The sequence below is a fragment of the Camellia sinensis genome, chromosome 13 (genome assembly GCF_055761805.1).
Source record: "Camellia sinensis isolate YWXY chromosome 13, ASM5576180v1, whole genome shotgun sequence".
NCBI classification, from domain to species: domain Eukaryota; kingdom Viridiplantae; phylum Streptophyta; class Magnoliopsida; order Ericales; family Theaceae; genus Camellia; species Camellia sinensis.
Genome location: NC_138973.1, coordinates 71,816,604 through 71,841,496, shown reverse-complemented (window position 1 = coordinate 71,841,496; position 24,893 = coordinate 71,816,604). Strand labels below are relative to the sequence as shown.

Genomic DNA, 24,893 nt, shown 5'->3' with positions numbered 1-24,893 from the left:
TCATCAAATTCTGAAATCACAAAATCAAATTTGACTTCCTGTAGACATGAAATTCTGAAATCAATTTGAACACAATGGAACACACGGTGTAACTCAGTCAATTTTGTGTTAAAATCTATGTTTCCATTACTTTCTGAAATTTCACATTGATCACATAACAGAATTTGACATTTATGCTTCTGCTTGAATTTTTATTTTATTTTTTTTAAATGTTTCTCTGAAAATAGCAGCTCATATCCATGTTAATTCTTTGTTTTTTCAGGTAACAAGATTCGTCTCTGGAATAAGGGTGTTGATTCCGAAAGCTTCTATCCCAAATATCGCTCTCAAGAAATACGAATAAGACTAAGGTATGGCTTTCTTTCAATCCTTAAAATTTCATTGCCATGTAATATGAGTTTCCTCCAAATGTTCATATATTGTTCTTTTTTAAATCAGCAATGGGGAGCCCGAGAGACCGTTGATAGTCCATGTTGGACGACTAGGAGTTGAGAAGAGTTTGGATTTACTCAAAAGGTACTGCTCTTTTATTTCAAATGATAAGTATTTTCTGCTTTTGCAATTTGGGAAATATTACTTGCAAAATATTGACGGAATAATGCTTTTTTTTCATAATTATTATAAGTTGTAACCATTGACATTTGGGATGTATGATTGAACAGTGTCATGGACTAGATACCGGAGGCACAAATTGCTTTTATTGGAGATGGACCATACAGGTATTTCTCTAAGGACTTATTGGCTGTTTAGTTTTGTCAACATTGCTGGAACAATCTCTATAGAATATAGTATAAAATGATTCTTTGTATTAAAAACCACAAACCGCTGTCTAACGAAATGAATTATTTATTTTTATATTTTTGCATACATCCAATGATACACAAATTGGGCCATGATGATCGCCTGAATTTATTTTCCAGTAAGAACCATGGGCAAAATTTATTCAACACCTTGATTTCTTCGTGGCAGGGAGGATCTCGAAAAGCTGTTCTCCGGCATGCCTGCTGTATTCACAGGGACGTTAGGAGGTGAAGAGCTCTCTCAAGCATATGCGAGCGGAGATGTTTTCGTCATGCCTTCAGAATCAGAGACGCTCGGACACATAATGTCATTTTCAGAAAACAAGTGAAAAGGTTGGTGTTTTTTTTTTTTGAACAAACATAAAAAGGTTGGTTGGTGAATTGTTTTTGATTTAATTAAATTTTTGTAATGAACAAAACCCACTTTTTACGAATTATTTTTCGAATTTTCGTAAACCGTTTTTTCTTAGCAATGAAAAAAACCACTTTTTTATTTTATTTTTTATTTTAACATTTATAGAAACACCCCAATCTATTAAGTCATATAAAGATATTGCACCGGAAATCCTATTTCTTTCTAATTTACCTAAACATTAATCTTTGGCATATGAATTTTCAATAGATTTCATTGTGTATTCACCTTAAACTAGGGATATGACTCATGAGAGCAGGGGCATTATTCATTCTTCATAGCAGTCTGTTTTTGCTTATCAATGAAAAAAACCACTTTTTATTTTATTTTTTATTTTAACATTTCATTGTTCCTTTTTTTTTTTTTTTTTAAAGCATGAAAAACAAAGAAAACAAAGGCATAACCAAACAGGGCTATGTAGGAAAATTATCCAGTTTTATGTCACATTTCTGGGTATTTTTCCAAAAATGAAAAACAGATGACAGAAAATGAAAACACAACTAAACAAGTACTTATTTTCGAGTATTCATATATATATATATAATCATAAATATTAAAATGATGGCCATTTTTAGAATTTTTCATTGTCTTCGTTTTTCAAAAAAACTACAAATAGAAACACAACTAAACGGCTAGGAAAATTATTTGTTCTATGTCACATATCGGGGTCATATACTATCCCAGAAAAATATATAGTAAAGAAGAAAATCTATACCTTCTTCCCAGATCTCATGTCGATTTTATCTCACACTGCAGGGAATAAGTTATTCAAAGCTTGCGAATTTATCACCTATAGTCGGCCTCTGTGAGTATTCAACACCCTTACTCTGTTTTTTTTGCTAATTAATTTCAACAAACTATTAAATTCACAAGATTTGATAGTCTTTAATGTATTAATTTTACTTGAATTGGGTTTTTATGCAGACTCAAGCTTAATCTTGCGGTCGGTCCAGTCTCAATAGCAACATCTTTCCGCCGAATGAATACATAATTGAGGGCAGTTCAAGCTATCAGTTTTACCCACGGTAATTTGCCGTAACCTATAAAAGATTTGTAACAATTTTACAAATACAAACTTACTACATAAAAGATAGAGTTTTAGGTAGATTACTCTACTTATATTTTTTGACTTTAGTTTTATGTCTTATGATAAGGTTTCGACTCAGGTTATAGCGATCCCGGGTTTACCCTTGTTGTACAGTGATTCAGACATGTGTCCGTGGATGTTGGTAGTTGTTTATTATTTTGTTTGCATCCTCTTTACTTTGTATATTGAGTTATAGGATGTGTTGGGCAGGTTTGTTACAGGTTGGTTGTGTTTGGGAGCCTAGTGCTGCTGCCCAGATTTTTGGACCTTCGCTCGAGCGAGGAGTTGGTCGCTCGAGCGAGAGTTGAGTTCGTGTCTGGTGGATCGAGCCAGAGTGGCTTCGCTCGAGCGAGAGATTGCGTCTGGTTCTGGACCTGAGAGTTACATTTCTTGGCTCGAGCTAGTTTTCTTCGCTCGAGCGGTCTGGTTTGTTCTTCGCTCGAGCGAGAAGTCTGTCGCTCGAGCGTGCTTCTGGTTGCAGACCTGAGGGTTTGAGTTGTTGGCTTGAGCGAGCATTCTTTCGCTCGAGCACACTTCTGAGTTTTTGGCTCGAGCGAGAACTTCTTGGATCGAGCGAGAGTTTTCTGTGTCTGGTCGCTCGAGCGACAAAGTCTTCGCTCGAGCGAGCGTGTTTTATATCAGCGGACAGTAGCGTTTTTGAACATCAGTTTTTCACTTTCTTTTTCTTTCAAACCCTAGATCCGAGACTCTCTCTCTCTCTAAACTTACACTCTCTCTAAGATTTGATCTCCCTAGAGTGTGAATCTAGCCTAGGGCCTTTGTTAAAAAGATAGAGGGCGTTGAGAGCTTCGACTTAATCTGAAAAAGTTTGGATTTGGAGCACGTTGATTTTCGAGTCTTCATCTTCTTTTTGGCTCAAACTTCGAGGTAGGGATATCCTACTCCTCTCTATGGATTTTGTCTTTAAATTTTAGTATTTTGAGATGTTGGGGTTGGTTTGGTAATTTGGTGAAAGTTTGGGGCTTTTGTGTTATTTTACAAAAGTTGGGGTTTTATTCATAATAAACCTAGATGCATGTTTGGCATAGAGAAGTGGAATAAATGTTGAATCATTGATGAAAATGGGACCTAAGGGTTGAAATGTTAATTATGGATAATGACCTAATTACATTGTTTGATTAATTGGGATAATTAATTGTGAGAAATGAGGAAATGAAATGTTGATTGAATATCCATTGTGCATTTATTTTCTGTTTAGAGATAACTGCTTTGGGCTATCGGTGGAGGATAGTCGTGATTGTTGTAGACAATGCATGATGATTAGGCAAACGGAAACTAATCAATGGAATGTGTCATGGAATTTGACGGTTGATAGAATACATTAATTGTATGTATTGAGTGATTGTATATAGAACCAATGTGTTTGTATACGTTATGTGTAGAGGAGGAGATGGGGGATGTACTCCGCGATTTAGGGGAAGATGGGGGATGTACCTCTAAACCGGATAGTGTTGGGAGAAGATAGGGGATGAACTCCGTAGATACAGCTCATATGCTTGTCTAGAGAAGTGAAGATAGAGCTCATATGCTTATCTTTATGAAGTGTGGATATAGCTTATATGCTTATCTGTGAATGTGGGATATTGTTGTTATACATATCTGTTGAGAATGTGGATATAGCTTATATGCTTATCTGTGAATGTGGGATATAGTTTTTATACATATCTGTTGAGATGATGATAGAGCTAACATGCTTATCTGTTGAAAAAGGGAAAATGAAAAGTAACTTGGACTCATAAGTCGTATGACATAAATATGTGATTTATGTGAATGTATCAGTGTTGGCCATCTATCAATTGCTAATCTTTTAGTCATTGTTCATGGTTGGTTTAGTGTATTTCTACTGGGCTGTGGCTCACCCTATATGGGAATATCATTTTCAGGTACAGGTAACATGCCACCTCCAAGGACATAGCTTGGGAGGCTAGAGGCGGACATACTTTTGTCGTTTTACTTTTTGATGTATTACATGTAAATTCAAGCCAAGGGCTTAATGTGTAAATGAGTTAGTACTCTTTTGTTGTAACCAAGTGTTAACTTGGAAAGCTGTAAGCCCATAGGGCATTTGCTTTTGTTGTTAACATGTAATACTTATGTAATGGAATTCTGATAAATGAAAGAATGTGGAACTTTTACATATCAATGCATGTCTTATTTGATGGGTTTAATGTTATTATTTTGAGGGCGTTACACAGGTAATGTTTAAAAATTAAGTATTGAAAATTGAATGTTAAATTTATTGAGTTAAAAAGTTGTTTGATCAAAATTTAAGTACTAAACTAAAAATAAATTGTTTGATATGTATAAGATAAAATTTGAAATTTATTATTTTCAATCGTTTTTTTTTTTAATCGTTGTGTATGGTTTTCTTTGTTCAATTTCATGCTCTTTTTTTTTGGGGGGGGGGGGAATCTTTGAAGTGTTGGTTCTGTGAAATGTGTGAATTGTTTTGTTAATGTAATTTAAATAGAAAGGAGGTTATAATGTGGGTTTTGCTTCATGTGTTCTATTCTCTTAATCTTTGTCAATGGATCACAATGTTTTATTGATTTTGCAATGTTTTAATGATAGAAGAGTTTTCTTTTGATTTCTTTTGATTTGTGTGCATTATTTGATATTTAATTTTTTTATATTTGATTTATTTGGAATTGTAGAGTACAGTCTGTTAAATATAATTTTATAACTGCATTTTAATCTTAATATTATTTACACCGTGCCTTTAGGCACGGGCATACGCTAGTATATATATATATATCAAAAATCTGGCGACGAAGATATCTATATAATAAGCCAAGAGGCTTTTTGAAAATGTATCAAAATGTATGTGAGATACATTTTGATCCAATGGCAGAGATAATCCCAATCAATATCCAACGGTTGTCATCAATTTTTTCACCGCCCAAACAATTTCTGCTCTCTCTCTCACATCTGCCTAAACACGTCTCTCCCTTACCCTTCCCTCTCTCATCCAATGGTTCTTCTTTCCTACCCTCCATCTTCGCTAGCTCCCGACGCTGCTCTCCAGTCCTTGATATCTGCCTCTCGAACTCGGCTCGCAAGGTAAGATATCTGCCTCTCCCCTTCTGTTTCTGTCGAGTTGTGTATGTTTTTTAATTGTTTCAGTGGTTTCAGTCTTTTTTTCTACCTCTCTCCTTCTCTCTCTGTCGGGCTGTGAGGTTTTATTTACGGGTCATTTAGGTTGGGTTGTGAGGTTTTTGTCTGATAGATTTCTTACTGGTTCTGTTTGTGCAAATGATAGTGTTGCTTATTCTTCCCCCAAGAGACCCGATTAAATCGCCGACAACGGGGAGCTCACGATCGTCGGATTGGAAATCGACCTCGAAGATCTCGAGATTCACCGACGAAGGCCATCGTCCTCGCCGCCATGTATGGGGGGGGTCCGGTGCGAACGCCACCGACGCCGACCTGTTAACCCTCTTCACACACGCCATAACCACCACCACCACCAAAATTGATAGGTACAAACACACACACACACACATATATATATATATATATAGAGAGAGAGAGAGAGAGAGAAATTGGGGATCTGGGAAATGGATAAATAAGGAATTAGGGTTAGGGTTGAGAGATGTTATTGAAAATTGTGGAAGATTTAGATGCGAGAGATAGACAGATCATGAATGTGAATGTATTTTTCCATTATTTGTTCATTTGTATTTTTTCATTGTTTATTCTGGGTTGATCATTGAAGGATTTTCTGGTAATTGTGGGAAGGGGCTTCATTTCTTCAACATTTGAGCCTTTGGGGACCTACATTGTGCTCCCTCTCCCTCCCTCTCTCTCTCTCTCCCTCTCTCTCTATTCAAGTGTAAATAATTTCCTTATTGTTTCTTAGTTTTTAGTTTCGTATCTCAGGTGATTTCTACTGGGTTAAAACTCATACATTTGTGACTTTGTGCCTTAAAACTCTGCTGCCTTGAATTCTGACTTTGTGCCTTAAAATTCTGCTGGGTTAGTTTATCTCTCGCATCATAGAATCAAAGAATCCAAAAATAAACTTGACTCAGGTTGACTTTGACTTTAAATTCTGCTGGGTCAATAAATTTTATTTTATAGTCCAAAAATAATAGTCCAAAAAAATAAAAGAGATCCCAAACAGGTATTTTAATTAGTTAAGTTCTTCATTTTTTTCCCCCACTGAATCAAATCAATCTCTCCCTAGAAGATAGGGTATTTGAATGTCTACCTGTGTATTTTATGTATGAGTAACTTGATATATCTACACATATTGATATATATGTTTTGTGGGGATTATGTATGCATATATTTCTGTATATCCAAGTTATCATTCGTGGAGCTACATAACCCCACTCAAAATTAGGATTTTTTTTGTTTAAATATGTGTATTTATGCAAAAGTTTTGGGAGTTTTAGAAATTGAAGGCAGCGGAATGATTAGAAAAATTAAAATTGGATTTTTTTTTGGGTTTGTGCTTGAATCTTGGATTTGGAGAGTGATTTGTGGAGAGAAAAGGAAAGTGATTGGAAATATGAATTAAAATTAGGTTTTTATTTTTTATTTATTTTTATTTATTTATTTTGTGTGTGTGTGTGCTTGAATCTAGAACTTCCAACTTTTGCAATTCATGATATTTTTGTGGGTTTGTTTGTTTCTGATTGCTTGAATCTAGACATTTTTGTGGGTTTGCAAGGTTGAATCTGAATATCTTTTAATCTGGTTATTTTTTGTTGAATCTGGATTCTAGATATTTTTCCATTTTGTTGAATCTTAGATCATTTATTTTTGTGAGTTGTGGATTGGTGTTGAAATTGCAATTCATCAATTTTAAACTGTAAACCTTTTTGACATTTGTGGGTGTTTGGTTGGGTTGGTCATTGTGTGGGTTTGTATTTACAGTTTGGCTTCTAACATGGGTTTGATTTTGAAATGAGAAATGAGTTTTGATTTTTGAAATTCTTAAATGGATTTAATTTTGTAAAAGGTTTTGGGTGTGAAATAATACTTGATCTTCATGAAATGGGTTTCATTTTTTAAATGGGTTTTGATTTCAGAAATGAATTTTTATTTTCAGTTTGATTTCTGACATGGTTTTGATTCTTTAATGGGAAATGGGTGTTAATTTCCTATGATTTTGAAAAGCTTTTGATTTATGAAATGGGTTTTAATTTATGAAATTAGTTTGAAATGTTTGTTGTATGGGTGTATCTACTTTGACCTTTTGAATTTTTTGTGGCCTGCAATTAACTACATAACCTGTGGCTTTTTATTCTATGTTTAATTTGCTTTTGAAGTTGTGGCACCTGTTGTCATATTGGTTGTGCATTTGATGATGGCTGGAGTCACTTAGATTTATTTCTTATGGGTATAGGTTTAATGTTATGAAAGTATTTATGTCATTTCACTTCTTCCTTTTGTTTGTAGATCCATTTTCTATTGCAACTATAATGGTAAATAAAACAAATGGGAACTCTTTGCTTGGCCAATATAAACGATGGCAACCCAAAGTGAGATTTTTTTTTTTATATTATTTTTGTGTAAAAATTTAATATCAAATAATGTTTTAACTTATTCTTCACGACATGTAAGTAGGCACATTATGAGCTTGAATGCCAATTCTGATAGAGTTCTCTTCCATTATAATGGACATGGTATGCCAAAACCAACTGCTAATGGTAAAATTTGGGTACTCAATAAGGTTAGTATCTAATATGAAGTTATGATCATGTTCTTTTCTCTATCACTTCCAGACTTCTAAAGTAGCGATGTTATTTCTTAACTGTTCTTCTTCTTCTTTTTGTTTTTTAAAGTCTGGAATCAATACAATTTGGTACCAATCGGCAGTAGTGGATTGGCTTAGAGTGATGCCTACTGGGTACTCAACCATTGTCAATCTTTAACTAGACTCTGAAAAAGGTATTTTACTTTGATTGTTTGTTAGATTGCACTCTCACACTTAGATTTTAGTTGGTTTTGCTGAAAGGAAAGCATTAGTTGCTATGATTGAGAACCTATGGCGGTAATGGACCCATGGTGATCAGGTCTCCGATTAATACATTGTTAAGCTTACTCATTTTCGTTGTTATTTTTTTTTTTCTCATTTGACAATGCCATTGTTTATTAAAAAGAGAAACCATTGTGTGATAGTATATGTGTGCAGACAAGTGGAGTGAGATCAACCGATGACGCCAAGCTAGGATAAGTTCTATGGTAATTTCTATTTTTTCTTTTTTCTTTTCTTTTTCAGCTCTCCATTTCCAACCATACGCACTATCGATCTAATTTGTCATTACATACATAAATGAGGGATTTTAATCTCTAATTTTTTCATTCTATTTCATGTAATATTTGTTATTTCTTTATGATTTTGGGGTTCTCATGTAGAGAGTTGTACTAAATATAATATTTATGTGGCCAATTGGCAGCTTCACAATAGAATGGAGTCAGTTGCTTGGAGTCAGTTGCTTGAAGTCAGTTGCTTTTGTTGAGTTGATTTTTGGATTCTATGATTGTATCAAAGATCATTTACTCCACCTAGCAGAATTTTATTTTTGGACTATGATCATTTAAAGATCATTTGTGACTTTGACTTTAAATTTTATTTTATCAAATTCTGCTGGGTTAGTCTATGACTTTCAGAATAATAAAATTGACTCAGGTTGACTGATTTCCTGTCTTTTACACCGTGCCTTGAGTAAAAATTAAAGAGTACTCATGTTAATAATTCATGCTAAAATAACCGCAATTGGAGTTAAATGTGTGTTAAATTCTGAAATCACATGTTAAACGTGTGTTAAATTCTGAAATCATGCTAAGAGAAAGAGAAAGACAAAGAAAGTGTTGTTGAGTGAATTATAACCACAACTGGAGTTAAATGTGTGGGGAATTGGAACGCATAGTCAATTTGACTTCCTATAGTCATCAAATTCTGAAATCACAAAATCAAATTTGACTTCCTCTAGACATGAAATTCTGAAATCAAATTTGACTTCCTGTAATCAAATTCTGAATCAAATTCTGAAATCAATTTGAACACAATGGAACACACGGTGTAACTCAGTCAATTTTGTGTTAAAATCTATGTTTCCATTACTTTCTGAAATTTCACATTGATCACATAACAGAATTTGACATTTATGCTTCTGCTTGAATTTTTATTTTATTTTTTTTAAATGTTTCTCTGAAAATAGCAGCTCATATCCATGTTAATTCTTTGTTTTTTCAGGTAACAAGATTCGTCTCTGGAATAAGGGTGTTGATTCCGAAAGCTTCTATCCCAAATATCGCTCTCAAGAAATGCGAATAAGACTAAGGTATGGCTTTCTTTCAATCCTTAAAATTTCATTGCCATGTAATATGAGTTTCCTCCAAATGTTAATATATTGTTCTTTTTTAAATCAGCAATGGGGAGCCCGAGAGACCATTGATAGTCCATGTTAGACGACTAGGAGTTGAGAAGAGTTTGGATTTACTCAAAAGGTACTGCTCTTTTATTTCAAATGATAAGTATTTTCTGCTTTTGCAATTTAGGAAATATTACTTGCAAAATATTGACGGAATAATGCTTTTTTTTTCATAATTATTATAAGTTGTAACCATTGACATTTGGGATGTATGATTGAACAGTGTCATGGACTAGATACCGGAGGCACAAATTGCTTTTATTGGAGATGAACCATACAGGTATTTCTCTAAGGACTTATTGGCTGTTTAGTTTTGTCAACATTGCTGGAACAATCTCTATAGAATATAGTATAACATGATTCTTTGTATTAAAAACCACAAACCGCTGTCTAACGAAATGAATTATTTATTTTTATATTTTTGCATACATCCAATGATACACAAATTGGGCCATGATGATCGTCTGAATTTATTTTCCAGTAAGAACCATGGGCAAAATTTATTCAACACCTTGATTTCTTCGTGGCAAGGAGGATCTCGAAAAGCTGTTCTCCGGCATGCCTGCCGTATTCGCAGGGATGTTAGGAGGTGAAGAGCTCTCTCAAGCATATGCGAGCGGAGATGTTTTCGTCATGCCTTCAGAATCAGAGACGCTCGGACACATAATGTCATTTTCAGAAAACAGGTGAAAAGGTTGGTGTTTTTTTTTTGAACAAACATAAAAAGGTTGGTTGGTGAATTGTTTTTGATTTAATTAAATTTTTGTAATGAACAAAACCCACTTTTTACGAATTATTTTTCGAATTTTCGTAAACCGTTTTTTTTTAGCAATGAAAAAAACCACTTTTTTATTTTATTTTTTATTTTAACATTTATAGAAACACCCCAATCTATTAAGTCATATAAAGATATTGCACCGGAAATCCTATTTCTTTCTAATTTACCTAAACATTAATCTTTGGCATATGAATTTTCAATAGATTTCATTGTGTATTCACCTTAAACTAGGGATATGACTCATGAGAGCAGGGGCATTATTCATTCTTCATAGCAGTCTGTTTTTGCTTATCAATGAAAAAAACCACTTTTTATTTTATTTTTTATTTTAACATTTCATTGTTCCTTTTTTTTTTTTTTTTTAAAGCATGAAAAACAAAGAAAACAAAGGCATAACCAAACAGGGCTATGTAGGAAAATTATCCAGTTTTATGTCACATTTCTGGGTATTTTTCCAAAAATGAAAAACAGATGACAGAAAATGAAAACACAACTAAACAAGTACTTATTTTCGAGTATTCATATATATATATATAATCATAAATATTAAAATGATGGCCATTTTTAGAATTTTTCATTGTCTTCGTTTTTCAAAAAAACTACAAATAGAAACACAACTAAACGGCTAGGAAAATTATTTGTTCTATGTCACATATCGGGGTCATATACTATCCCAGAAAAATATATAGTAAAGAAGAAAATCTATACCTTCTTCCCAGATCTCATGTCGATTTTATCTCACATTGCAGGGAATAAGTTATTCAAAGCTTGCGAATTTATCACCTATAGTCGGCCTCTGTGAGTATTCAACACCCTTACTCTGTTTTTTTTGCTAATTAAGTTCAACAAACTATTAAATTCACAAGATTTGATAGTCTTTAATGTATTAATTTTACTTGAATTGGGTTTTTATGCAGACTCAAGCTTAATCTTGCGGTTGGTCCAGTCTCAATAGCAACATCTTTCCGCCGAATGAATACATAATTGAGGGTAGTTCAAGCTATCAGTTTTACCCACGGTAATTTGCCGTAACCTATAAAAGATTTGTAACAATTTTACAAATACAAACTTACTACATAAAAGATAGAGTTTTAGGTAGATTACTCTACTTATATTTTCTTACTTTAGTTCTATGTCTTATGATAAGGTTTGGACTCAGGTAATGTTTAAAAATTAAGTATTGAAAATTGAATGTTAAATTTATTGAGTTAAAAAGTTGTTTGATCAAAATTTAAGTACTAAACTAAAAATAAATTGTTTGATATGTATAAGATAAAATTTGAAATTTATTATTTTCAATCGTTTTTTTTTTAATCGTTGTGTATGGTTTTCTTTGTTCAATTTCATGCTCTTTTTTTTTTTTGGGGGGGGGGGGAATCTTTGAAGTGTTGGTGCTGTGAAATGTGTGAATTGTTTTGTTAATGTAATGTAAATAGAAAGGAGGTTATAATGTGGGTTTTGCTTCATGTGTTCTATTCTCTTAATCTTTGTCAATGGATCACAATGTTTTATTGATTTTGCAATGTTTTAATGATAGAAGAGTTTTCTTTTAATTTCTTTTGATTTGTGTGCATTATTTGATATTTAATTTTTTTATATTTGATTTATTTGGAATTGTAGAGTACAGTCTGTTAAATATATTTTTATAACTGCATTTTAATCTTAATATTATTTACATCGTGCCTTTAGGCACGGGCATACGCTAGTATATATATATATCTCAAAAAAAAATCTCAAATCTCAAAAATCTGAACTTGTTCATGTCACACACACACACACACACACATATATATATATATATATCATCATCAACAACAACTTTAAAAAAAAAAAAAAACCGCGGATATATCATCATCAACACTGTTGCGACGGAGCTATAGTGGAGGCCGGACAGAGGCGGTGTTGCGACGTGGAAGCCATGGCGACGAAGGTGGTGGTGGTGGTGGAGGATCGGCGGATCTGTTTAGATCTGTTTAGATCTGATCGAGATGATGATGACGGAGGGCGGATCTGTTTAGATCTGTTCTAGATGATGAGAGACGTGGTTTGAGGGAGAGAAATTTGAGTGAGGGAGAGGGAGAGGGAGATGAGAGACGTGGTCTGAGGGAGTAGAGAGAACGGCGATGAGAGTGAGAGAGAGAGAGAGAGCAGCCTCATTTTGTTTGTGTTGTGATTGTGTCAACAATCCCTAAACACAAACATATATATAGACAGGGATATAGTCGTAATATCACTTCGGGGGAGATACGGGGACGGGGATGGGCCGGGTCCGGGGCTGTGAATGTTATCCCCATCCCCGGCCCGAAATGCTTCGGGGATTTAATTTCAAATGCCATCCCCGTCCCCACAGGAGTATTTTTCGGGGAAAAACCATTCTGATCGGGGTCGGGGGGTCAGGTCCCCGTCGGGCCGGATTTAAATTGCCATTCCTAATTTTAACTAAGAAAATTTTATAAAATGTATTAATTTATAAATCATTTAGGATAAATTATGTTGAAGTGATAAGGTTACAAGCAACAGATAACTAGAACATTGTGCATGCTTATCTTCCCCATGACATTAACAAACTCCATTATAGAAGTAGACTCTTTACATGGCCTTTGAGCTCCTGGTTTGTTTTTCACTAAATGCTCTAATTATAAATAAATAAATAAATAAGAGAAAGGAAGAAAGAGAAAAAAGAAAGAGCATTAATAAAAGGTCGTCAAAAGATAAAGGCCGGGAGGGCTGCTTCCACCAAAGCAAAATATATGGTATTCAAACAGACAGGCCTTTATAAACTTTAGGGCAAATTATTTTGTAATCTTGTAATTTATTTCTTATGTCAATTTAATTTTTATATTTTTAATTGTATCAATTATAATTTTTAATTTTTTTCACTGTATCAATTTAATTTAATTAATAGCATTCATTAAGAAATTAAAAAAGAAATTAAGAGCAAAATGATTTATTCAAAAGAGGCTAAATCATTTCAAATTTGATGTTGATCCCTTAATCACTTTGAGGAGAGTAAGGCCTCGTTTGGGAACAAGGCTTTTTAATAACTTTTTGACTTTTTGGCTAAAATGTAATGTAAAAAAAACTAGTATGTTTGGGATGTCTTTTTGATTTTTTACGAAAAGATGCTCAAAAAGTAGAGAGAAAAAGGAATCTTTAACTTTTTGGTATGAGTTGTTGGCTTTTTGATTTTTTTAGTAACTTTTTAACTTTTTAGCTAAACCAGTCGCTTCCCAAATGAGGCCTAAATATATTATTTTGCTCATTGATTTCAGGTTATTTTTTAAACAGGTATTATCAATTTAATTACATTGATACAATATGAAAAACTCAATAGAAATAAATTGACAAAAAAAGACGAACTATAAAGATTACATGTGTAATTCGCCCCAAACTTTACATATATACAATGTACATGATACATGGTTTAAACGAGACCAAACCAAAGTCACCATTGACTAATAATATGTGTCTTCAAGTCAGCCTCCTCATCCTCACATGCTGACCAATCACCTTATGCCACGTCGACTGAAACAAAAGAAACGAAAGTACAGAACTGGTGTGGCCAGAAAGTGACCTAGACAATTTTGAAACAACCATTTAAGGGTTGCAAAATCTTTATCTTTATTTTTTTATAATGCTTTTTAAAATTAGTGTTCATGTAAATCACATTGCAATATGCTAATCTTTGAAATCTTGCACTTGTCTTTCTTGCAAAAATATATTAGGTCTTTGACAGATAAGTCTCCATCCACAAACCCAACTCATTCAAGCCCTTTTTAAGTCTTTCAATGGCTAAGATTTATCCTCAAACACCTACTTGTTCTTCTTACATGACTTCTACAAGAGAAACATTTACCATATGGATGAAATCACTTGTGTTCCATGGAAATGGATGCACGGTTTTCAATTCGAATGGAAAAATCGTTTATCGTATTGACAACTATGATGAAAAGAGTAGCAATGAAGTCTATCTCATGGATCTTCAAGGCAAAGTTCTCTTTTCTATCCGACGAAAGGTATCAAGCAAGCAATGAGTGGCATCATGTGTTTTTGATTGTGTCTTGAGTTTCATTCAGACTAATTCCAAGTAATTAACACTTACTAAATTGTGTGATCTTGTTTGTGTGTTGTTTTCTTGCAGAAACTAAGTTTCTTGGGACATTGGGATATTTATAAATGGAGTGGTTCTAAAATGAACAAGTTGGAGAAACCATGGTATCAAGCAAGAACAAACAGCAACTTTCTTGGGAGAGAAATGGCTTGTCACGTTACTTTGGGGCGCGATAAAGCTAAAGTAATTAGCTACAGAATAATAGGATTGGCTGGAAAATTAGCATTCAAGATTACAGACAGTCATGGTGGACTTGTTGCAGAGGTTAGTCCAAATATTTGCAAAACAGAACTTGTTTTGTTTGGTATGTTTCCAAAAATTTTATATTCTTTTTTCATGTGTTTTCATAAACAAAAATAATGAAAAGTTCAGAAACACCAGAGCAAGTAAACTTTTCCAAGAATTGTTGTTTGATAGTTTGTAGTATAGTATACTATTAAAGTGGAAGAGTAAATGATTTGCAATTTTTTGCTTTTCTTTTTTGGCAGGTGACACAAAAGCAATTATCTTCAGGTGTTGTGTTGGGAGATGATGTATTAAGCTTAGTTGTGGAACCCCAAACAGATCATTCCCTTGTAATGGCTCTTGTGACTGTGTATGGATTGATGACAGACAAGATCTGAATGATAAGCTTCAATCATCACAAGAGCTACAACACAACATGCATGGGTGCATGGGCTAGCTTCTTCACAAACAATTTTGTTTTTTCTGTTTTTGTTTTCATTCTATTCTTATTTTTCTGTTAGCCTGCAAAAGTGAGTGCTTTGTTCATATAGGAAGGAAAAGAAGGGTAAAGAAGCAACAAGTGTCAACATTCTCATTCTTTTTATTTTAGGTAGGGACACATGAAGGTCTGTTGACCAAGCTATTGGGGCTTGGAGAATTTTGAAGAGTCATTTATTAAACATGCTTGAAATTTAAAGTACTATTCCGTATCAAGAACAAGTATGCTGAAAATAAAATACGTGAATTATATTTATTGTGAGTGTGGCATACACCACATTATTAAATTTAAATTTAAACTTTTTTTTTTTTTTCCCCAACCTACATAGCGTTTATGCCTAATTTACATATGAATGATAACTTAAATAAAGAACGTTCAAATAGTAAACATTAATGTGTATTTAGGAGGAAAAAAATTATATACACACTTAACCAAGGCTGGCCCTGAGATTTGTGAGGTCTAAGGCGAACTATGAAAATGAGGCCCCCCTTATATATGTATTTTTTAATAAAAAAATTTATGCATAAAATGATAAATATCAACAAATTTTTATTTAAGTTTACTTACACATATAATCATTAAAATTATAAACTAAAATTTACTTTTATATTTAATATAGAAAAAAATCAGTACAATAACTCAAAAACAATAAAAATAGATAATGTTCTCCCTGGACTTCTTGTTTTTTGGGTGGATGCCTTCTCCCTGGGCCACCAACAGCAGCTCAGTGTATGTATATTGTTCTCTCCTTGGGCCTTTTTTTTGGGGGGGGGGGGGCGGGTTGGATTCCTTCTCCAGGGGCCACCAACACTTTTCGTATATATTTTAATTTTAATTTTAATTAGGCTAAATCACATTTATAAATAAATATAGGCCCAACAGAATATAATGAGCCCTTTTAAATTGGCTCTAAAATAACAAAAATAATTTGAGTCTATAACACTATATTAAATTTGAGGACCCTATTTTGGGGCCTAAGGCACAAGCTTTACTGGCCTTAGGCCAGGGCCGGTCCTGCACCTAACATTTAACATAGTGTATAAAGTGATTGTTCTGCGACTTGAATCTATAACCTCAAAGTTATTATACAAGATGTAAATAATCATTACAATTTTTTTTATGTGAAATTGGCCCCGGAAAAAAGAAAAAGAAAAAAGAAACATTTTGACTGCCCTAGTTTTGGACAATGCACTGCCAGGTCATGAACAAGGTCAAGGGTGGACTAGGTAACCCTTTTCCCAAACCTCCATTCAAAATAAAAATAGATGATGTTGTTTCCAACAAATTCATGTTCAAGTTACAATAAAGAATCATGCAACCATCTCAAATTCATTTATTTTTACTTATCCTTTCAACACTCTTCCAAGTTTGAAGTACCTTTTCAACAATGACTTTGACAATATATGCCAAATATAGAGATAAATCATAAGCATGCCTCAAATTCCCCAAACCATTTTGTTATTGACGGACATTGATAATAGGGTAAATTACACGGACCACTTTTGAAATTTAGAAAAAAAATACAATATGTCCTATTAATTAAGAATAATTATATTGATTTATCTTTTAGTAAGGTTAAAAAATATCAAAATTAGTATGGATGGTGTGTATATACATGAATTTGAATAAATAAGATGAAGATAAGAAATTAGAATACTTTCTCTGAACTTAAAAGAGAGATTAGAGTAATTTAGCCTTAACAATTTTATCCATTTTGTGTGCACCTTTTCAACCATATATAATTGAGGTCATGTTACTCACTTCCACATGTTTAATTATCTAAATGCATAACAGTGATAATTATTTATATATATATATATATATATATATTACGAATCGGATTCCAATAGTACATTTAGACCAAACATTATTGTCAACTAGACATAGGGACTGTTTGTTACAGTTTTTGAGAGGTGAATATAACTTATTTTGATTTGAGAGTCTGTGCCAGACTATTTGGTGCAGCTTCTGCTTATAGTTTATTAGGTAAAAATAGCTTAAATAAGTTGAAAAAAACTGATTATTTAGAAGCTGAGCTAGGGGTACTTTTAGTTCTTGCTTTCTAATTATCAACTTTAAATTTAAAAAAAGCTCCACCAAATAGGACCATACCCTGTTGTGTCTCATCGTGCCAGAAGGTCTGATAGTACAATTCAAAAGAGCCAAACAGTGCAATCTGATAAGGGTAATTTTTCACATCTGCAATTTGCAGAAGATACTCTGATTTTTTGTGCTGTTGATGAAGATGAGGTTAAAATTTTAAAAAAGAATTATGAGGTGTTTTCAGATCATGTCAAGTCTCGAGATAAATTTGTACCAGAGTGTTGTGAGTAGTACTGGAGTCCTTGAGGAAGTTCTAAGTAATATGGCACAACTGTTAAAATGTAAAGAGCAACCATTGCCAATCAATCATTTGGGCTGACATTTAGGTGCAAATCCTAGGCTGAAAAACACTGGGCAATTAGTAATAGCCTAAAAGACTTGTATTGATCAAGTCAGTCTTGAGTAATCTTCCAATCTATATGTCTCTGTTTAAGATACCAAAGAAGGTTGTTCAAGAGTAGAAGAAAGTTTCAAAATGGTTTTTCTTTTTGGGAGAGACTGTGTTGAGAAAGAAGAAAATTCACTTATGCTATGTTCGGATTATGAATTTGAGTACAGATTTAGAAAGGAAAAGGAAAATGTAAGGAAATGAAACTCTAATGTGAATTGTTATCTGAAATACATGTCTGGAATCTAAACCTGTTTGATAACATATGTTTCAAATTTGAGAATTGAGTTGGGGAATGAAGAAAAGAGCATCATTTTGGAATGACTCATGGGGCTGTCTGTTATCCCTTTAAAGCAATAACATTCTACTACATCATTTTTGCTAGCTTTAAATGAAGAGGGCAGTGTTTCTGATATTGAGATTTTCTCTTCAGCTTTTGGAGCAATTAGTTTGGCTTGTTTTATTAATTAAGTTATGATGTACTCTCCTTGCACTTCTTATTTACATCAATGTCTTTTCTTGATGATCATAAAAAAAAAAAAAACAACAAACAACAAAAAAACAAAAACAAAAACAAAGACTGGCTAATGGATTTGGCAGAGCTATTTAATCAAAATAAAGCACTTTACATATAAACTTCGAGTCTCAATTCAGTCATACAGATGAACTATCAAGTAATATTAAGTACATGAGTAATTCTGATGCAAGAAGAACAAAAATGCCAATTTCTCTAATTTTAGACAAATATAAATCAAACTATCAAAACAAACTATATGATATTACCAAAAACAAAAAAAAAAGCATGAATTAGACACCAAGACACTTTAAACACCCCCCCCCCCCCCCCCCCCTTTTTATAGCCACATGGGGAAACTATTTTGTAATTTTATACATTATCCAATGGGAGACCAAAAAAAAAAGAAAAAAAAAAAAAAAGAAAGAAAAAGGAAGTGTATTACCAATGTACATATGAGCATTTCTGGGCAGAGAGCCAGTTGCTTCATTTATGAATGGTTTCAAGTTTCCAGTTTTGTCGGGAAAGTTTATTAGATCTTTCTTGCATTCTTAAGGTAACGTACTTTCATTACGAGTTGTTGCCTCTCACCTTCTACCTCTGCAAACTTAAGACTTATCTCTGAATATCTCTCTTGCATTTCTTTTAGTTCATCTTCCATTGATTTGTTCCTCTCTCTCAGTAATGCCATTTCATTTAACAATTCATCAAGGTTCCTTTCATCTCTGGCATTTAATGCAGAGGCTTCCATCGCTTTCTCTGATGAAATTTCATTATTGCTGCAAGGAAAAAGAAAACTGATCAGAAGATCTATAAGTTGATTACAAGGGTATCAAGGTTCAGTTTTATTCCACCGAGTCATACCTTTCAGCTGTAATGTTCACCTCTTCAGGTATGCTATTGATAGTAATGTTCTTGGAATCCTTAGCTACCTGCATCCAAAGATGAACCATTGCCCGAATTATTGCTCAATAGGAAAAAAAAATGCATGGTGCTGCAATGATAATATTGAAGTTCAGTCCAGAGTCCAACTTGATTATTTTGACATTTGAATTTGATGAGTAAGTGCGCACCAAACAGAAATTTAGACCAGTATTACTAGTTAACAGTAAACATGTATTTTGTTAACAAATGCACAAGTCCATTATATGAAGTACAAAGATACTAACCTTTTGGAATTCATATTGGGCACTATTTTCATTGAGTTCTTCCAATCTTCTTTCTAACTCTTCAATTTTATTCTGAAGATCTTTCTCCTTCTCTAAAAATGAATTCGTTGATGTCTCAAGAGCAGCTTCCTTCAACTTTATCTGACCCTGGTGATGAGAACATGCTCTCATTGTCAGTACAGTGCACAATTTAGCATCATGTTTTCTTCATATGTTTTTGTGATTAATACATCAAGCAACATTTACAAGATGGCTAAAATACTTATCATATTCATATGATATAAAAAAATAATTTAGCTAGTGACATATGGGTTATTTCTCTAGCTTGGGATGGTGTTTAATTTGATAACCCAAGCAGTTTTAAACTCATTTCCCAAACCTGTGTTGATTTGTGATGTTATATTTTTAAAACAAGTTCAAAAGTTTTACAATAAACTAATTGATGTTGCATTTTGAAAGTAAGACTTTAAGAAACAGCGTGGATTTGAGAAATAAGTTCAAAATTGCTCAGATTTGGAAAATTAGTTTGAAACAAACATGAATTTGGTGAAGAACTAGGCAAAAGTATTTCATCCATTTTGTTATTCAACAAAATTATTATTTTACAGCCTTTGATATCTGTACTTCTATAGTCCTGATTTATAGTTCATCCCAACCATGTTCAAGCTAAAAGTTTTTTGTTAATATGCTGCATGAAGTTGAAAATTTACCTCGAGCAGTTTTAATTTGTCCTTCAGATTCGCAATCTCTTTAGGACCACGAGTAACAGCAGCAGATTTATTGTTTCTTGAAGGTGTTTTTGTTCCATCCAAGACTGTAGACCGACTGTTGTTGTCCTTGAGCTTCTTCTCCAAACTGTTTAATGCATCCTCCTTCTTCTTTAGGTTGCCTTTTACCTGCAATACCTCCTTCCTCAGTTTCTCTTTCTCAAATTCATTCTCGACCAAAGAACATTCCAATTCATTACACTCAGATTTAAGACTCTCCAACTCCAATTTCAGATTTCTGATTATCGATTCCTTTTCATCCTTTAGGCTCTTAAGAATGTTTAGTTCCTCCATTGACTTGTCCGCTTCCTTCCTCAACAAAGCAATCACACTTTCCATCTCACTCCTTTCAGCGTTTCCTCTTTGTAGCAGCATTTCAGTTTCCTTCATAGATGCCTTCATTTGTTCCCGTTCATCAGAAAGGATATTATTCTCTGTTTTAAGCATTTCAATCTCCGCTCTGAGCATTATTATATCATGTGAGAGAACCCTACGAGTTTCTTCCCCATTCTTCTTTCCTTGTTCAAGCTGCTTCGACTTGGCTTCAATTTCTGATTCCATCCATTCTATTTGCGTGACCTTGATGCTTATTTGACTGGAAAGCTCGTGCAATTTTGCTTCGTAATGGTCCCTAACTATCTCAAGCTCTTCTTTTGCAACCTGAAGCAATTCTTCTAGGTGATTCTTCTGCAGCCGGAGTTCACCAGCTTCTGTTAGCGCTTTTGTAGCCATCTTTTCATTTGCTTCAAAAGTGGACGTCATTTGCATCGAAAGCCTTCTAAATTCCTCCTGAAGCCTCTCTGCCGTGTTAACATTTTTCGATCGCATCTTCCTCAAATCGTCCTCTGCTCTTATGGCTCTCTGCTCCTGCTCAACTTTGGCACGTGTAAGAATCTCCAAATCAGCTTCAAATCCTTGAGCCTGCTTTTCCAGATCATCCTCCAAATCCTTGATATGTGTTTCTAGTTGAGTTATGGTGGCTAAAGAGTCGGAGAATTCGGTCGCCTGCTTGTTGAGTTCACTTTCCAAATTCTCAATCTGGATTTCAAGTTCATTAACAATAGCAAAAGAAGACGAACACTCATACTGCAACTTCAGTTGTTCTTGTACTTGACTTTGCTCAAGTTTATATAAAAGTTCATGGTTTTCCTGCTTCAAGATCTCGTAGTCAAGGGCAAGGTGCTCCATCTGCACCTCTAGTTCATCTTTATCTCTCTGGTAGATCGCTAAATCACTATAAAGGTCTGTGATCTTTTCCTCCAGCATATGTGCTTCCTTCTCATCGCTATGCTCCTTAACGAGCTCTTCGAGGGCTTTTTGCTCTTCATCATCATCATCTGTTTCCGATTTTGAATTAGTTTCTCGCGATTCTCCAGCATTCTCACCAGTTCTAGATCCATTAGAAAGCTTAAAAATTTCCCTATCCTTCTGCTCCAACATTTCATCTAGATCACGTACAGCAAGAATCAACTCCGAGTTTGATTCTTGCGTCTTTTGAAGTTGTATCCGAAGATTTGCATTAAGGTCCTTTTCGTAATTTATTTCTTGTCTGAGTTCTTCAAGAAGAGTACGGGGATTCCCTCCTTCAAACTTCGACTTGCTTTTGAAGGCCTTGAGTTTTTCACATTCTTCCTTAAGCGCATTTCTCTCGTCTTTCAGGCTGACAACTTCTTTGAAGAGATCTTGCCCCTTTTTGCCCTCTTTCACGATTTGCTTTCTTAAAGTCTGTAATTCTAACTCCAACATTTCTGCATGCCTAGACAAAGACGAAAGTTCAGTTTTGAGCTTTTCAATCACGTTGTCCAAAGCCTCTTGAGACTTCTCTCCCAAAAGGGCATCGTCAGGACTGGTTGATGAATCATCTGTACTTGCTTCCGGAGCTGAACCTCCTAACCACTCCCACTGTGATCTCTGCTGCTCTTCATGGATTGTTGTAGAGACATTGGAGGTTGATTTCTGAAGCACCAATTTCGGAGATGATAGGAAGCTTGTAGGGTTCAGGTGGACATTATTATTCTTTACTCTGAATTCTCTAGGGGTGTCAAGCCCGGAGATGCTCTCAGAGCTTGATATTGTAAGATCAGATCCACTAGAGGCCCGGTGGTCGTTCCCATTCACCTCAGTAATATGTGAAATTGTTTTATTGAAAGGCCCATCCTATAGACAATGAACAAAAACATTCTTATCAATTGCTCCGATTAAATTTAAATTTAAAAAAAAAAAAAAAATGGTCTCATAGCTAGAAAATTGTATGTTCTTCAACTATGTTAAATATTTAAATGTCATTAACACCCTCATTATAAGAAGAAGAAAAACAAAGTGTCCTGTCTTTGGCTAGATGGGATGAGACCTTACCTCACTAGAATCGTTTTTGATGCTTCCATTTGTGTCACCAACGGGTAATTGTGTCTTCAAGCTTCTTTCCACTGAATGATTTTTTGTAGTTTCTGTTTCCTCATCCTCTCTGCCAAATAGAGAAATGCACAAATTCAAAGTCGAAAACTACTTATAAGAAAATTGAAAGCTTGGAAAAATAGTGAAGAACAAAATAATGTATTCGATTTGTTTTCACCTTTGATCAACATTTTCCTGCAACCTTTGAATTGAAACCTGTTTCAAAAGCAACAACTAAACACATGAGACTATATAAATGCACTTCAATAAACATAGCATTCCGAACATTAACCAAATTGGCAAGTAGACGTCTACATAGGAATGAGAATTCAAACATAAATGTGTGTTGTGTGTGTATGAGCTTTGAGAGAGAGAGAGCTAACATGCAAAACAGCATCGGATTTTGCGTTCTTAAGAGGAAGAGACACAGAGGAAAGCTTGGGGGATTCAGCATAGCTTGCAAAATCTATTGAAACATCTCCCACAAGATCAGCTTTTGACGATCCCTACAATAACCCGTTTATGAATTCACACAAATGCTTCACTTGATACAAAAGCTAAGAATAGAAATTCAAAATTTTAAAACATTTCTTACAGTTGATACGACAAAATAGTAAATTTTCTCACGAATCTTTCCCGATTTTGGCTCACGAAAGAAAGTCACAGTTTCAGAGACAGGATTTTCCCAGTAACAGCTTCCATCTCGAATTGTTGCTTTCTCCAATTTCACTGTCGGCTTTCCAACATCCGCAGCAACCAAGGATATCATCAATCCATCCCCTCTCACCTGTGCCAACTGGACATACACAAACCCGTACCCATTATCTCGAAATTTACTCTTTGGTTCAAGAAAATGCATGAAAACAGAAGAAAATATTAGGCATGAATACAAAAACATTTCCCCTCCCAAGGATATCATCAATGCATCCCCTCCTACCTGTGCCAACTAAACACACACAAACCAATACCCATTATCTCCAAATTCACTGTTTGGTTCCCGAGAAATGCATGAAAACAGAAGAAAAACTTAGGCATAAATCGCAAAACATTTCCGCTCCACTGACCCTAATAGAACTGCTTGGCATACTTTAAGTAATTTACTTGAAGTAAACGCATTATTAAGAATTCTACTGTACTTTCTTTCCATCAATCTTTCTCAAGAAACAAACAGGGGCTAGATTATAATTTCCCAATCACATTGCCTTAAATAATGGCTTCCACACTAAAAGTCACCAAATTCCCAACAACAACAACAACAAAAAAAAAAAAACCCAAACTTTGACTATAGCTGTTTGATTAATCATCTGAATATATATATATATATATAGACATTTTGATTGGACTTAGATGATATAAATTGGTATTATTACCTGAGTTGCGTGGAAGTGTAATTTGAAAACAGCTTTGACCTTGTTCTTCTCGGTCCTCCATCGCGCCGACTTGAACATTTTCTCTTATAGGCCTTAATTCCACATCTTCTTCCTCCCAATTCAAGGCTTTCCACTGCCAGAGCTCATCCGGAAAAACTCTATACCCAATCCGGAAAATCACGTTTCATGCCGCAGATCATCAATATTCCCCAAATGCAAACAAAATTTACAAACCCACTTCAAACTTTCACTGAGAGAGAAAGAGAGAGAGAGGCAGACGATGAGCTTGATAATGGGTCGACACAGTGAATCAATGCGAGTCCACTCAGTGAAAGATAAGAGGTTTCACGTTGAACACTCGTGACCCAATTTAAGAATGAGCTCAAAGATTAAAAAAAAACTTGCAGATCTAAGAAGGTTCTCTCTCTCTCTCTCTCTCTCTAGTCTACCTCACCTCTGTTTCTCTTTCTATATCATCGGTGTGCTGTTCAACAGTCTGCTCTTTGAAAGAGATGACTCATTTCTTATTATTTTAATTTTAGAATTAGAATTTAAAGGAAAAAATAAAGTATAAAAAAACATGAAAGGGAAGCTTCTTTCGGTCAAATCAAGATACAGGGAAATACTGGTAGATTTGTTTGGCTCTTGTGGCGTGTTTTGGATACGCCGTGGGTACTTAGGAAGTGAGTTTTTTTATATAATTTTTTTTTTTTGGTATTTGAAAAGATAGTTAAATTTTTTTGTGATTGGATGTAATATTTATGAGAAAAAAATTAAAATAATTATAGAATTGATGTGATATTTTATTTGGATTTATTTTTTTTATTTTATAATCAATTTGTTTTTAATGAAAAAAAAAACCTACAAAAT

At 34.1% G+C, this 24,893-nt stretch overlaps 2 protein-coding genes and 2 long non-coding RNA genes across 5 annotated transcripts; 3 read left to right on the top strand and 1 right to left on the bottom strand.

Annotated features, from left to right (window-relative positions):
• Positions 1-975: 975 nt before the first annotated feature.
• On the top strand, positions 976-11,507 carry LOC114314044 (uncharacterized). The gene is made up of 4 exons (XR_003647361.2): positions 976-1,133; positions 1,969-2,017; positions 11,233-11,281; positions 11,401-11,507. It is a non-coding gene; the product is annotated as an uncharacterized LOC114314044 (long non-coding RNA).
• LOC114302916 (uncharacterized) lies at positions 5,399-9,986 on the top strand. The gene is made up of 5 exons (XR_014349023.1): positions 5,399-7,809; positions 7,895-8,512; positions 9,528-9,615; positions 9,704-9,781; positions 9,929-9,986. It is a non-coding gene; the product is annotated as an uncharacterized LOC114302916 (long non-coding RNA).
• Positions 11,508-14,151: 2,644 nt separating the features above from the next.
• Positions 14,152-15,546, top strand: LOC114315849 (protein LURP-one-related 4-like). Its single transcript, XM_028262463.2, has 3 exons — positions 14,152-14,499; positions 14,625-14,858; positions 15,083-15,546. The coding sequence occupies exons 1-3, from the start codon at positions 14,272-14,274 to the stop codon at positions 15,215-15,217; spliced, it is 597 nt and encodes a 198-aa protein (XP_028118264.2). The 5' UTR covers positions 14,152-14,271; the 3' UTR covers positions 15,218-15,546.
• A 3,139-nt stretch (positions 15,547-18,685) lies between these two features.
• LOC114315854 (uncharacterized) lies at positions 18,686-24,549 on the bottom strand. 2 transcript variants are annotated; one of them, XM_028262468.2, is made up of 9 exons: positions 24,024-24,549; positions 23,249-23,449; positions 23,037-23,159; positions 22,832-22,869; positions 22,615-22,723; positions 20,203-22,416; positions 19,493-19,639; positions 19,188-19,255; positions 18,686-19,102 (listed from the first exon to the last, which is right to left on the bottom strand). In XM_028262468.2, the coding sequence occupies exons 1-9, from the start codon at positions 24,099-24,101 to the stop codon at positions 18,856-18,858; spliced, it is 3,225 nt and encodes a 1,074-aa protein (XP_028118269.2). In that variant the 5' UTR covers positions 24,102-24,549; the 3' UTR covers positions 18,686-18,855. The 2 variants fall into 2 exon arrangements, with proteins under 2 accessions (XP_028118269.2, XP_082758627.1); XM_082902501.1 differs by having other exon boundaries at positions 23,249-23,599; positions 24,024-24,448.
• Positions 24,550-24,893: the final 344 nt, after the last annotated feature.

Coding starts and splice junctions, on each gene's coding strand:
- LOC114315854 (XM_082902501.1), bottom strand. CDS start 24,101: ATGTTCAAGTCGGCGCGATGGAGGACCGAGAAGAACAAGGTCAAAGCT. Junction 23,600..24,023: donor TACACTTCCACGCAACTCAG/GTAATAATACCA, acceptor GTGTGTGTTTAG/TTGGCACAGGTAGGAGGGGA. Junction 22,870..23,036: donor AATCCGATGCTGTTTTGCAT/GTTAGCTCTCTC, acceptor CTTTTGAAACAG/GTTTCAATTCAAAGGTTGCA.
- LOC114315849 (XM_028262463.2), top strand. CDS start 14,272: ATGGCTAAGATTTATCCTCAAACACCTACTTGTTCTTCTTACATGACT. Junction 14,500..14,624: donor TCTTTTCTATCCGACGAAAG/GTATCAAGCAAG, acceptor GTTTTCTTGCAG/AAACTAAGTTTCTTGGGACA. Junction 14,859..15,082: donor ATGGTGGACTTGTTGCAGAG/GTTAGTCCAAAT, acceptor CTTTTTTGGCAG/GTGACACAAAAGCAATTATC.